The 14,564-nt window shown below is 43.3% G+C and overlaps 2 protein-coding genes across 5 annotated transcripts; one reads left to right on the plus strand and one right to left on the minus strand.

Moving 5' to 3' along the window:
* Positions 1-3,314: 3,314 nt before the first annotated feature.
* On the minus strand, positions 3,315-8,169 carry FAM217B (family with sequence similarity 217 member B). 4 transcript variants are annotated; one of them, XM_075108330.1, is made up of 5 exons: positions 8,079-8,169; positions 6,524-6,770; positions 5,231-5,336; positions 5,058-5,143; positions 3,315-4,674 (listed from the first exon to the last, which is right to left on the minus strand). In XM_075108330.1, exons 2-5 carry the CDS (start codon positions 6,541-6,543, stop codon positions 3,483-3,485), a joined length of 1,404 nt encoding a protein of 467 aa, XP_074964431.1. In that variant the 5' UTR covers positions 6,544-6,770; positions 8,079-8,169; the 3' UTR covers positions 3,315-3,482. The 4 variants fall into 4 exon arrangements, with proteins under 4 accessions (XP_074964431.1, XP_074964430.1, XP_074964432.1 ...); XM_075108329.1 differs by having other exon boundaries at positions 6,519-6,770; XM_075108331.1 differs by having other exon boundaries at positions 8,075-8,133.
* A 799-nt stretch (positions 8,170-8,968) lies between these two features.
* Positions 8,969-13,459, plus strand: PPP1R3D (protein phosphatase 1 regulatory subunit 3D). Its single transcript, XM_075108332.1, has one exon. The coding sequence runs from the start codon at positions 9,065-9,067 to the stop codon at positions 9,986-9,988; it is 924 nt and encodes a 307-aa protein (XP_074964433.1). The 5' UTR covers positions 8,969-9,064; the 3' UTR covers positions 9,989-13,459.
* The last annotated feature ends 1,105 nt before the right edge of the window (positions 13,460-14,564 follow it).

Raw genomic sequence — 14,564 nt, forward strand, 5'->3', positions numbered from 1 at the left:
ACTGAAAGCTACCACAAGGTGTGAGGGGCGCAGGGGAGGTAAAACTGTAACTGACTGCAGTATTTCACTGCAGAGAGGCAAGTAATGGACAAAAAAAAGAAACATGTCAAGAGAAAAATAATACTGTCTTAAAATTCTTCATGTTATGCATTAAAAATACAGTTTAGCATTATTAAGGAACACAGTTTATACATATTGAAGTAATATTCTGTTTCTTCACATCTTTGTAACAGGGTAATTTCACTGAAAATAACAGAGTTGTTCAAAGGTTATACTAATATAACTGAAGTAGAATCTGGCTATTTATTTAAAATACAACCTGAGTGTATTTGTTCTGTAGGTAGTACTGCAGAACATTACATCTTCATCTAGAAAAAAAAAATCACTCTTTAAATACCTCGCATCACAGTAAAGTTTTTCTTCAAGAAACATCATCAATGCTAGGCTTAGACACACAGATGATCATATTGCTAAACATAGTGGAAAAAAAACCATAAACAGCCACAGAAACACTGTGCTGTGGAAGTATTTTGGTTCCAAACTGAGTGCATTTGGAATACACTTTTGGAATAAACTTTTCTGCTATATTTAGGAGTGCTTCTAAATACAATACCCATCAATACAAAATAAAGGAAACATAAACCATAGTCCTCTTCATAGAAGGAGCTCTCTACCTACAGCCCAGAACACAGTCAAGTTAAAACGGAGGCAAAAGTGCTGCAGGATAAAATCCACCCCTTGCAGGTCTGCTCACGCTAAGAGCTGTTTGTTGAGGCAAACACAGAATTTCTATTTCTGTATGTGAACAAAGAATACTGTGTAAAAAGTATCAAATCAATGAAAAAAGATTAGACTTGTATGATTATCACCAGAGACAAACTTACTCGGCCAGATCACAGCCAGAACTTACTGGCAAACAAGTACTCGGACTAATTTTAAGTGGCGTCACCATCTCCACCCGCTCAGCTTCTTAGTCTCCCACAACAGACTGATGTGCATCAGCTCACAAGCACTACATTCAAACAAGACTTTCCCAGGTCTGTGAGAAAAAACTTTTCTCAGTGGCAATCATCTTTGCTCTGGTCAAAGCTGACTGAAACACTATCGATTTCTTCTTCAAGAAGTGATCGTGCAAAATGTGCCTGTATCTACATGCCCTCCTTATAACCTAGGAAAGCATCGATATAGAGTAATATTTCAGAAGAAAAATTAGCATACATTAATATTCAGTGCTATAATAACATGCTAAATTAATTACTGCATCTAACAGATTTTGTTAAAAAACCCTGCTATTCTGATTATTGACTTAATCCTGCCCACCTTGCTTTTGGTGCTTAAAGTACTGCACCAAAACAGTGTCCTAAAACCGTGCACTAAAGTAGTGCTTATTGGCAAGAGCTGTCCTACTACCTCTCTCTACTGTTAACGTGAATCAGGAAAAGTTGATTAATCAAGGCTTGTAGAATTTGGCCAAAGCTTGAAATTCTAGCAGTGGATGCAAGAACCTTCTGTCTAAAAAAAGCTGAAATACATGAGCCTGGGACAAAACAAATGGATGAAATAACAACAAAAGAATGTGCTGGTCCTCTGCAGTTGCTGGTGTTGAATGCCACCCTCTAAGTTTCCCCACACCTCTGGCACAGCCAATTTATTTGATCTTTGAGCATGTCAGATTAAGTTTCACTTGAATTGCATAGAGCTGAGCGTACATGCAACTACAAATCACTTTAACTGTAACTTCACAAATACTGAATATGGAAATATAATACTGAATATTATATTTGTCTCCTTTATCAATTTAAAATTTCACATTTGGTCTCCAGTAGACTAGGAAAAAAAACATTAAAATATTTCTTAGACTATTCCTGAGCAATGTTTTACGTACTGTAAAGTACCCTAGTTTATTACTACATTTATTAATATTCTCACATTTTAAACTACATATAAATCCATGCTTTGAAATTTTACAAAGCTGAAGATCTGGTAGGCACAATGCAAGAATAGAAACAGCTAAGCATGTTAAAACCAAGATGAGATCAACAAGAGAAGTGCAATTTAACTATATACATAATGTACTCTTCAGTATTTGCTACTTTTTCATTTTCTGTCACAATGTGAAGGACCCACTTGTACAATCTGGTCCATCAGACCTCAGCTCACTTCTCATCAACAGTTCGCTCTGCCTGGTGGCTGAGGAAGAAGTGAATGCTGCTCCGTATTTCATTTTAAACTGAAAGGACAAAACATTCTCTAGAACTCCATCTTTAACGAGACTGTGTCCCCAGCTGCTGTGATTGATTTGAAAGTGTAACAGATGAATGGACTCTTGAATACTCACCGAACTATCCTTCCTATTCCCTTGTATCTCACAGACACATAAGAAAACGGAAGGTCTGAGGACAGGACCCTATCCTGGCTGTACAATTTCCTTCTGTAGGGTATTTCCCCATATCACTTCACTAAACCCTGAAACAGGAAGCCAAGCTAACTGAAGTAGACTGGACCGTGGGATAAATAATAGTCATCTCGGGTGACTGAAAATAGGTATCTTTTGTATCAAAATATATCTTTACTTTAACTTACAATAGCCTTCAAGTTCATGCCCTAAGAGTCTATTTTTTATGCTCTGAGAGACTACCAGTTCTGCAGGTTAGGCCACAGAGTCTCTAGTAATACCCTCATTTTGCATTAGTCATATATATCCATGTGCAATTTGAAATTTGGTCATTTCCTCTAAAAGACAAAAAGCATCAAGGCTTACAAAATGAACTTCAAGGAAAGCTGTCTGTAAACACAGTGAAGATTTCTGGGTATAAAAATATGCATTCCATTTGCTTAATCTGTCACTACTGAAGCTGTCTGCTCCCTAATAATTTTTTCTCTTAAAAAGAATCCTTTCTGCATTAAAATATTTCAAAACATTATCTCCATTCTTCTTATAAAAAACATACCTAATTCGTCATCTATGAAGAATTAGTTTGACTTTGCATAGATAAGCGTGCTCCATTATTTTATAAAAACAGTTGAGCCCTTTTCCATCAGCAAATGCCACCATCAAACCTGACTCACAAAACAGCACTTCTGTTTGAGAAAAAGAGCATGGATCCTGTTCTCTCAAATACACCCCGGCAAGCGTAAGAAACACCACAGACTTCAGTGGACTTCAACTGGTGCACATAGAAGGACACATTGTAATTATATATATATAATTATATATCTCTCTAAACCTTCATACTCTGCTACTGAACAACTGAGCTACTGTAAATATTTTTGAGGAAACACCGATGGAAGACACTTGCCTTCAGGGAAAAGGTTTCCTGCTGGCCTTGCTGGCTTAAGAGCAAATTTATTGAAATGAAGAGTGCCATGCATCAAGAACATATTTTCTTAGAATTTTCCTGTGAAGAAAACATGACCCTTCTGCATGGGCCAAATGCTTTCTGGCAGTCAAGAAGCATCAACATTTACTAATGAATTTTTCTTCATTTAAATTTGCGCAACGTTTGCTTTGCGCCATTTGTTTTTATTTTCCTGTCGCCTGCTGGTTTTTTAGAAGGAACATAGTTGTTAGCATTGCCATTTTTCTTTGGATTTGTACATACATATGTTTTTAAGCCTTTGATGGGAGCAGCTGAACCATGGCATACCGGGCTTTGCTTAGGGGGTCTGACGTTACCAACACTTTGAATTTTAGAACTGTTCTCAGAGGGCTGCATATTGAGGAGCTGCTGCTTAGCAGTTGGGGTTTTTTTCAGTTCACTCCTTACTTCACCAGATTGTCTCTGAGAAGACTGTGCACATCCCATTCTCTCAGACAGTTTCAAGTGACCTGGATGAGAATATAACTGGCGACTTTCTTCACAGTATGAATCTCCCCTGTGACCTGAATAGCTTCTGGGCAGCTTTGTAACACTTTCTTGGGGAACCACTTGCTTTTGAGGCAAAGGGCTGAGCAATGCTTTGCCTTTGCCAGGACTCTTTAGGGTACGGATGGAGCCGGGAGCAGTCTGCGGTCTGGCTTTGGCTGCCTTTCCTTTCTCATTCTGTACAGTCTGCATTTGCAGCCATTCCAGCTGCAAAAGGCGATCAATATATTTCTCAAGAAATCCTGTTGGCTTTGGTCGAAATTCAGTTTTACCCTCTACATTTACAAAGATGGCCAGTTGCTTCAAGTCCCATGAGTTGAAAGGGGGTGGGAGGAAGTCTGGGTAGTAATATTCTGATTCTTTAAAACCCGTATCAGGGACATGTTCCAAACACAATGGATCAATTTCTTCAGCTCTGAGAATGAGTTCTGGTGGTGTGCAGGGAGATGGGGGAATGGGAATCCTTTCTGAATCAGAGAGATCACTGGCACTATCGTCTTCAGCATCTTCTTTAATAATTTGTACTGATTCAAAATCAAGAAACATTTCATCTACAGATGCTTCTTGCCATTTAGAAGAGCATGGACCAGCTCCAGCAACATGTTCTTCATGATTCTTCTCCAACTGTTCTATTTTACTGCCATAACAATGTTGCACCGGGACATCTTTAACCCTACAGAAGCTACCTTGTGTGCTGCCCTTTATGCTAGGAGGGACTCTCTGCAGAGAAGATTCATTTTGCCTTCTTTCTGGGAGACTCATCTTTGGTCCTTGTACTCTGTGCAGCGATGTGCAAACACTCGTGAGCCTAAATAAAAAGAAAGATCATAGCCTGTTAGAAGGTCTAATGTCTTTGGAACAACAGTTTAGAAAGGTCTTGCTACCTCCTTCAAGGACATGGATCTACATGAATGAACCTAAATTGTCATGGAAACTTACTAATGAGGTAAAATTCATATCTGCTGGCAGGGATAACGCTGCCTAGTACTGACTTCTGGTTTATTTTATTCTGTTTTGCCTGAGAACTAAGTTTCCATACTGATACCTTAAATCTGTTGTCCTCATAAATGCTGAATTCTGGGACTAGTTAAGCCAAAGGCAAAACACAGAAGCCATGATTTTATCAGAAGCATTTTATATACCAGTTTGAAAGGTCTGCAAAGTAAACAGACAATCTAAACATAAAATTACCTTTTTGATTGAGTATTGTCATCCAGTTGGTTTCTTCCCTTCTTAAAAATACTTGGTTGGCTACCATCTTGAGTCTCATGGGAAATCTGAAAAGATGTGAAAATATGTGATGTTATTAAGAAAGCTGACATAAACTATGTACCTGTTTTCTGTAAACAAAAAGAAATATTTACCTTTTCAGTGGCGCTCGATACATTTGTGCCTGATCTTCCAGGAGAAGATTTCACATGAGAAACTGGTTTATTTAGTCCTTTGGTGCTTGGATGGCTTTTTCCATTACTGTAACCAGCAAAGATTAAACAGGATATCACATATAAATAGCAACATATACGATCATCAGAATAGAAGTACAATAAATGTTTAGAGTGCCATTCTGTTTAAAAAAAAGAGACAGTTGACTGCAACTATTCTTATAGTTCACCAGAACTATGCCATGGGCACTTGTTATTTTTCATGCTATCTATGCACTACTACATTTTTAATATTACTAATGCAAAAGTGAATAATTCAACCAGATGATATAATAATAATAGAACTTAGCCCTTACATAGAATTCTCTATCAGAGAAGCTACTTTGGGGATAATAAATAGCAAACATTAGAGACTACATATTTAACTACTAATTTCTATAGTACATGGTCCTACTGCAATTTAACAAAATTAATTATAAAGTATGATATGAAGGCTACCACAAGCCAAATCTTGCTTGCCTTTCTCATTTGCACACTCTCAGCAAAATTTAAAAGATTATTCCTATGAAGTTAAGGAGTGGAAGTGGGCAGGGAGCATACAATATATTCTGGTATTAATACAAACTATTTCACAACAAAGGCACAATCAAAATTGACTGTTTCATGTTATACTGGAGTTGCGGAAAGATCAATAGGAGAAAAACTCATATGCAAGCAAAAGGAATGGCATTACTGATCTGGACAGCTTGAAACTAAAATACATATTTCTTCAGTTAAATCAGGTTTCTCTGTAAGCACACAGAATCACTAAATCAACATATTCTGCAAGAATCAGAAAACAGTGTTTGTTCTACAAAAAATAAACATTACTAATTATAAAAAGGAAAGCTTTAAAACGTTATTTTAGAACAGGAATAAGCAAACTGTGCCCTCCAGGTCTAATCTAGCTTGACTGCAGTTCAGTTAATTTTTCAGGCTGTACAGCTTGTTCGCAGTTTTTATGTCAGTATAGTCACATTTTGTTTTAAAAAAAACATGCTTTCACCAATTCAAGAGCTTACAAAAGAACGAAAATAAGTCTTGTGCCTCCAGCATTGATGCAGTCACCTCTGTCACTCTGTGACCTGCATGATCGTGCTGCACAATCATTTCTGTTGCTGTGGCTCAGAGAAGAGGATGACAGTCCAAACAGTACAGCCACGCACTTATTAACTGATCTACGGTATTTAGAGATTTCTGTAACGAGAAACAGAGAAAATAATTTCCTTACTTTACCGTTCCTTTGTGGTTTTCATGGATTTGGCTTTCCTTTTTCTGTGTCTCTCTGTGCAGCAGTAAGGGATACTCTTGAATGCCTGGTCCCATTATTACTCTTTTTAAAGGGTATCTGTGCCTTTATTTTTACATAATCTTCAAGCAGCTCCGGTCTTTTGGGTTCATAAGACACACCATATCAAATGCAAACATCACCACGTCCTAGAGATGCAGTAAACAAACACCATGCGATTCCTCCCAACGTGATCTATTTTTAAAGCAGTAAGATAAACACAGTCAGCTACCAAGCAGTACTGGAAAACACTGTCCCCTCCCCCAGCGCTCCAACAGGGGAACCAGCACCGTTCGCTTTCCGATGGCCGATCCATGCCGGGCTGTCATCACCCGGCTCCGGAGAGGGGAGCCGGGCAGCCCAGGGGGCACAGGCTGCCCTAAAGCTGCGGAGCAGAGCGGGCCAAAGCCAGCCGGGGGGGGGAGGCGCAGGTCTGCTGTGGGGAGCCCTGCCTGCCACTGCGGCCAGCGGGCACAGTCCCTGGGTCAGCCCTGGCTACCCCTGGGTCAGCCCTGGCCACCGCATCAGTGCCAAGGCAGGCTGGGCCCCCGCCCGCTAACCACCGAGCTCTGCCCATCTGGTTTACGAGCCCGTCCCCGAGAGATTGTTGGTAACACACCGCAAAACACCCGAGGGCATGGCAGCGTTAGCAGAGCTACTTTTCATTGTGTAACGTGCTCATCGTCATGTTGTTCCTCCTGCGCGGCATTACATGTATTGACTGGAGCCAAGTATCCCAGTCAAAGGGTGGTGGGTGTTTCTGCTCTTAATTTAACACGAGCAGATGATCAACCACCCGCGTTCTGTGCATGTGGAGTTGTCCTTTTTTGTGTCAGAAAATGCACTCCTTATATTCATATATGCAAATTTTGTACCAAATCCTTTTTTGTTTTTCTTCTTCCCAAACAAATCTCTCGGTATTCATAAGTTCCTACTAAAAATACTCAGAGCAGAATTTGTAGCGTTCTTTTATTTGCCAGAAACCGCATTCCCGCACCAGGGCGCACAGGTACGGTTTGCAGAAGGTCACAGCCGGCGGGCACCGGCACACCTCTCCGCTCACCTCTGGCTTTGTTGCAGTGCTCTTGATACACTTAGAGCTATACCTAGGTGCCTGTAACGCCGTACACCTGAGCCTCTCTCCCCCTCGCCTCCCCGGCCGAGGAGGGGGGTGTTCGCTCCCGCCGCCCCGGCACCCCCGCCTTTCGGGAGGCACGCCGCCGGGGCAGCTCACCCCGAAAAGCAGCCGTGTAAGGCAGTTGCGGCTGCAGGCCGGTTTGGCGGCTGCCGGCCCGCTTGCCGGGCTGTGCTGAGCCGAGCCCAGCCGAGCCGAGCCCGGCCGGGCCCCGTTCCGCTCCCTCCCGGGAGGCACCAGCACTTCCCACCGGTAACCACCACCGCACTCCCTACCGCCAAGGGCCGGAGGGCAACCCGTTGCCTAGCGCACCGCCTCCGCGCGTTCCCTCCCGCCCCGCAGCCCCCCACCCCCTGCCCCGTACCCGCCTTCGCCTCCGCCGCCACCGGCAGCTCGGGGCGCCTCGGGGCCCGCCTCCGCCGGGCAAAGCGCATGCGCGCGGCGGGGCCCTGGGCGGGGCGCCGCGCATGCGCCGTGAGTGAGGGCGGGCTCCCGGTGTGGGGAGTGGGGCGGCCGGGCCGGGGCGGGGCACGGCACGGCAGGGACTGTGGGGCGGCCGATGTGGGCTGTGGAGTCCCCGAACGCGGATCCCTCCGGCCACGGCACGCAGCCTGCCACCGCAGCCCCGCCCGACGGCCTCCGCCGCGACGGGACCCGCCGCGACAGCCCCCGCGCTCCCTCCAGCCTCTGCAGCAGCCCCGGCCTCGGCTCCGGCTCCGGCTCCCTCCCGCCCGACAGCCTCCAAGCCCTCGCCGGCCTCGGCAGCCCTCGCGAGTCGCCCAGCATCCAGTGTGACAGCCTGGAGTGTCCCTGCTGCTGCTGCTGCTGCGGGAGCGTGGGGTCGGCCGGCCCCTGTGAGGACAGCCTGCAGGCCCCTCTCGCCCTCTGTAACGGGCGAGGGTGCTTCGGGGCACACCACAGCAACCCCCGGGCGTCCAGGGACCTCTCCGACAGCCTGGAGTCCTTCGGCGTCCAGCACGACAGCCTCCAGTCGGTCTCCAGCCTGCGTGAGAGCTTCAGGTCCTCTAGCATCAAGGGTGACAGCCTTGAATCCCTTTCCAGCCTCAGCAACGGGTCCGCCAGCCGGCACAGCGGCCTCGAGTTTGCCAGCCAGTGAGACTGCCTTCTCCCCACGCAATGCACTAGCCTCTGGTTCCCCTTCAGCTACTGCGAGAGCTTCCAGGTTTCTGCCCTTTTTTCAGCAGTCTACGCGGTTCCAGTTGATTTTTGCTGCGCCAGTGTAATAACCTCAAATACTGTCCGTGGCTGCCTTTCCCAAGTTACGTGCTTCAGAGAGGCAGTGCTCATTACTGCCTGCGGAGTTAAAGCTGACTATTTTTGTCATCGGTTAAGAATGGAGGTGCGTGGTCCTCGGAGGAACCCCAGCTACCTCTCTAATCTCTATCAGAACATGTTACAGGCAGAAGAAGCACTGGGACGAGGGCAGCAGCCGCCCCCAGCAGTCCATACAAATAGCAGCATGACTTTTCTGAGCAGTATGCCAGCCAAGGGGGAGCCCCAGCCAAATAAGCTTCAGAGCAGCACTTCCTCCAGCTGTGACCCGGTGTTACGACCTATCATACGCCGCCGAGCAAGATCTTTGCCTACATCGCCCGAAAGGAGGAAGCGGGCAGCAGCGCAGTGTCAAGTTCCTGGATGCCAGAGTCGTATGAACCGGGTGAGATTTGCTGATGCTTTGGGCTTGGAGCTCACTGAAGTGAAAGTCTTCCAGACTGGGGAAGATCCGTCGATCCCTTTGCATGTCCTTTCCAGGCTCTCCATAAACTCAGACCTCTCGTACAGCAGCTCGGACTTGGAGTTTACGATGCAGTGCTTGGTCCCTGACTTCCAGCAGCCTGCAGACTGTATGGATTTCTCATCCCGGCTCCAGGAGCAGCAGGTGTGTCTTGAACGCGTGACCAGCTCAGATTTGGGGCTCAGTGGCACCATCCAGGTTCACAATGTTGCTTTTGAGAAGCAGGTATCTGTGCGATACACCTTCGACCAGTGGAAAAGCCTCCATGAAGTGTGTGCTCATTGGCACAGTAGCATCCCTGAGAAAAACGGGCAGGGTCACGTTGATGTTTTCTCTTTCTTTCTCCCTGTGCCTCCTTTCCTCCTCCAGCTGTGCTCAGTAGTCCAGTTTGCAGCGAGGTACCAAGTCAACGGCCAGGAGTATTGGGATAACAACAGAGGCAAAAACTACAGTCTCACCTGCCGGACTCACCCCCTTAAGATGCCTAGAGAATGTGAGGAGAGCTGGATCCACTTCATCTGAATGAAGAAAGTAGATGCAAAGCAGCTTGTCAGTAGTCTCAGTGCCACTCTCTTCCTTGGCATGGCTCTGCTGGTATGGCAACAGTCTCCTTTTTGAAACCCGCCAAGCCTGGCGAAGTGTTCCAGGGCAGGGAAGTAGCCAGTGACCTGTACAAAGTGTTCTAAACCTCTCAGAAAGAAAAAAGGGCCAAAGTGTGTATTGAGTTACATCCGTTGAAAATCTGAGTGATTTCTTGTAGTGTATGAATCGGTGCAGAATGGTTCCAAGGGATGCTGTCAGACTACCAGAGAGCAAAGCAAGACACTTTATGTTGCTAGTAATATTCTAGGTTGCATAGAATGACTGATCTATTTTACCATTTTGTGCTATCTGTTTTTTAAATGGGCGGTGTGGCTTTACTGGCTTTGTTTCTAATTATCTCACCAAGTCTGGGCACTATTCCATTTATGCATTATTTGTATGGCAGATGCTGTAGGGAGGTACCTGTATTTTTATTTATATGTATTATTAAGACTCTAACCATGTTAAATATTTCCATTAATATTTGGAAATCCAATGTTATGAGCAAAATATTCATGAAAATGTCCCATCAGCCCCTCTGTTTCCCTTAAGAAAAGGCACCTTTTTTTTTTTATCTCTAGTGTTTGCTGTAGGCAGTAGGAATGATGGTTACCAAAGTTTGTGTAAGGCAGATCTTGGGAAGATCTCGTCTTTCTCAGGTGATGCACAAGTAGGCTTTTCCTCCAGATGGTGGTGGGGCAGGGATTGTCCTTTCCTGGTGCACCTCTTTTTGCTAAGGGAAACTAAAACAGTTTTGCACTTGTGTTGCAATCACAGTTGAAGATCTCAAAGCACTATATGAATGCTAATGATCTTACACTGTTACCTGATACAGGTGAATGTATAAATAAAAAAATGGATATGAGGTAGATATATATAGATTTTATATATATATTATATATAAAAAAGATAATACAGGGAGCTGGTTACAGAGCTTGGAGTAGTACACCAGAATCCTGAATGCTGGCTGCATGTTCCCCAGCGTCCCAGTACTACTGCAGTAGTACCTTTGAATTCCTTAATGAACTACTTCTCCCTATAAACCAGCTGAACTCCAAGACTGCATCCTTTGCACTACAAAGTGGGAACTTCAAAACAAAATTATGATTTTACTAGTAAATTGATACCTGTATGGACCCATCAACAGAATCACTTCTGCAGCGGGGAGAGCAGCAGGGAGAGCAGAGTAAGGCTGTTACACGCAGTCTTCCCATGCTTCTTGCTCTGCCACTTTCATTCTGTGGTTTTAGTGTGGTTTAAGATTGGTGACAGGCTTAAATCCAATTAAAAGATTGTCCATGATTTTCTTCATACATACTCATCACTGCATGCAAAATTTAGCTTTATATGTGTAGCATAAATTTTCAAAACTGGCTGGCTGGATGTATTAGAAGAGCTGCTTTTTACAAGGGTTATACTATGCAGATCAGGCCACTTATTCAGGCGTCTTATTTTTTGATTGCTGCTTATTCATCAAAATCACAAGCTGTTTTTATAATCACAGTTGTAAGTAACCCACAGCCAAGTATATGTTAGTCCAAAAAGTCTACTGAGTAATTCTGGAAGTTGAGAAACCCCGAGAAAATTCATGTGTCTGGCAACTTAATGTAACTACTTAGTTGTGATACCCACTTAGCAAAGCTAGGATTTCAAGTGAAGAAGCTGCCTGGTTCCACTACTCTGGCTTTCAAAGGAACCGAATTAACAAATTATGATTCTCTGAGATGCTGATCACCTCTGGCAGAGTACTAAGAAGACTCAATCCTACTTGAAGCTGTTGAGAATTGACTGTGTTGTCTGCTTTAACTTTGTATTTGAGCACTGTGAGGTTGAACGTTTAAGTTGAAATTGTTTTGAAGGAGTAAGGGAGGCTGAGGTGCAATTGCCAACTACAGAGTGCTGCCTTCTTTCAATTCACCTGTGTTATTTTCTGTATCCGGTTTAGAGGAGTGACTGTTACCAATCTGGCAGCAACTCTTATCTCCTAGGAAAATCAATGCAGGGAACGGGAAGAGTCTGTAGATGTCAAGTTAGTTGAGCTGAACCACACCTTCAGTGACTGCAGATGAATATTTCTTGGCATGAATTAAAATCATGTACCCCAGTTTTGGTGGAACTTGCTCGCTTAAGGAATTCTGTTAAAGTTTATTCAGTATTGTTGAAGTCCATAGAAGCGGCATTTTATGTACTTGTCACTGAAGAAGAAAAAGAACACACTATTTTAAAGTATTGTTTCCCCACCCTGCCCATTTTCCCCCTCCTAAATGACTGTATTCCTTCCATCAGCAAAACCACTGAATTGCTTCTTAGCACACCCTTAAAAACCCCTCTGATATTGGTATTTGACACCAGTTTGCAACGGATGTTGCGGGAAGCCAATGCAATACTTGGCTTACTGGCAGAAAGATGCTGTTGCCATCTTCTGGGAGAGTCTCTCACATGGTAGCTAATGTCAAATATGAGTGTTACGGCAGGCGGGGACAGGGTGTGTAATGCTGAGGCTGTCAGTGTAAAGGTTAATGTCACGTATACCACGGTGTCAGAGAGGTGAGGAATTCAATGTCTCAGCGATATGAGTTTAGCTTGTATTGTCTTCCTTCTGCACCTCTCAGGGTATTTGCATGTGCAAAATCTTGATACGAAAGTAGTATTCCAAGTTTGCCTTTTCTCCCTTTGCTTGTCTTGCACTGCTGGAGGAGAACTGGTGGCAGGTGTTACTAAACCAGTCTGGCATTGCTGATGGCGAGTTGAGCTGGCCTGCCTTCTAACAGGACTGGGAGTATCGCTGGATTAAGCTATTAACCATTCACACATGACTACTGGCACCAGTCACACGACAGATGAAATTTGCACTTACATTTTCCTGTCACATTCAGTAGTGAATGTCAAAAGGATCCCAGCTGACAAAAAAGGCATTAAGCCATTAAGGAGTGGTGATACGGACCTGTCGTGAAGGTAAACTTACGACCACCTTTGTAGATTCTCAGGACAACTTGACTGCTTGCACTGCGTTCAAAGTGAGCACTTCCCTTATAATGAGGATTTTGTAAAAGCGAATTCTTCACACGGGTTATTGCCATATAATGCACTTTTTAAAACCTGTATTTATTATAGTCATACAATAAATAAATGTCTAGTAGTCCACAGTATCAAGGTTCTTTCAAGCATGTTTTTTAAAGAAACATATAGAATCCATGTAAATGAAACGGGGTTGTCTTTCCTAATCAAACATCTTGTCCATAATAATGTACATAATACAGCATATCAATAAAGCACAGATGCTAGACAAAAGGTAATTTTGTTTTAGTGGAGAGCTGCACGGTTGCAAAGTGCTTAGTACGTTTTTAAAAACAATAAAACTATGGCTATTGTAATACAAAAGATGGTAATAAAAACTTTTCACAATTTTAAGTTGTTTTTGTCAGTGGTACTCCTGTTAAAAAGACTCATGAGGCAACTTAGTGCTGAGTTGTCACTTACAGAGCAACACACTCAGGAAAGTAAGGTGGGTTCGAGATGCTAAGAAATGGACAGTACTTGGTAAGAATACAGTGATTAGTCTCTTATAGCTGCCAAAATGACCAGGCTGCCACTGCTGACAAGGAATTTGCTGTCATTTCACCTCAGAGTTCGGTGCACGCAGCATCTGCAGGGTTCAGATCTAACACTGGAAAAAGGCACGCTGCCAGCTGGTTCTAATATGGTTTTACAGAAAAGAAGAGGAAGGCGTTTTCTTCTAATAGCAATAGAGCTGCACTAGACTGTACTTAACTCATTAATTTCAGAGCCTCACTGTTGTTATTCTTTCTTCCATTTGTTCCTTCAGTTTTCACTGTTGCAGTCTTTCCTCTCAAAACATGTTCTCATCCACGGGTTTCTGGAAATATATCTACATAGGGTGTGTTAAGAATGTGTCCGTCTCTACAGCAACTGATTTATCCTCTATATGAAATGCATCTCCATCAGTGTCAAGCAGTTACTTGATACAGTTCAGGATTTGAATAATCTGTGCCAGGTTTCCTCTAAAGCAAAATGGAGACCTTTAACTAGAAGACATAATTAATAAAGACATATATTACCACTTTTTAATCAATGTTAGTAACTTAATGCTGCATTGTCAAAGTTGCTTAAGGGAAGGATGATTATTGAAAGTCACAGTTTAAATATATGGGAAAGTCTAATATTATGCTCAGTTGTTTAAGAATGTCAATGTCATTACAAATTATACAGACTCTGGTTATAAATATATGCATGTAGATGCATAAAGGAGGGTGCTTTTAGAAAGCATGGTATTATAATATCTTGTCTGTATGACTTTTGTTTTTCCATTTTCCTATACTACTGATCAAAATCAGAACCAGCAGTAATACATTAATTGTCACAACTTTATCCACTAAAATAGAGTAGTAGTAGCGTAGACTAACCAGGGGACCAGCGAAGGGTAAAGATAGTGGTCTTTGATTTTAAAAAATCACTTGAAAACAATGTGAATTTGATTTGGCCTGGGGTAGTGGGG

Source organism: Phalacrocorax aristotelis, chromosome 13, assembly GCF_949628215.1.
Source record: "Phalacrocorax aristotelis chromosome 13, bGulAri2.1, whole genome shotgun sequence".
NCBI classification, from domain to species: domain Eukaryota; kingdom Metazoa; phylum Chordata; class Aves; order Suliformes; family Phalacrocoracidae; genus Phalacrocorax; species Phalacrocorax aristotelis.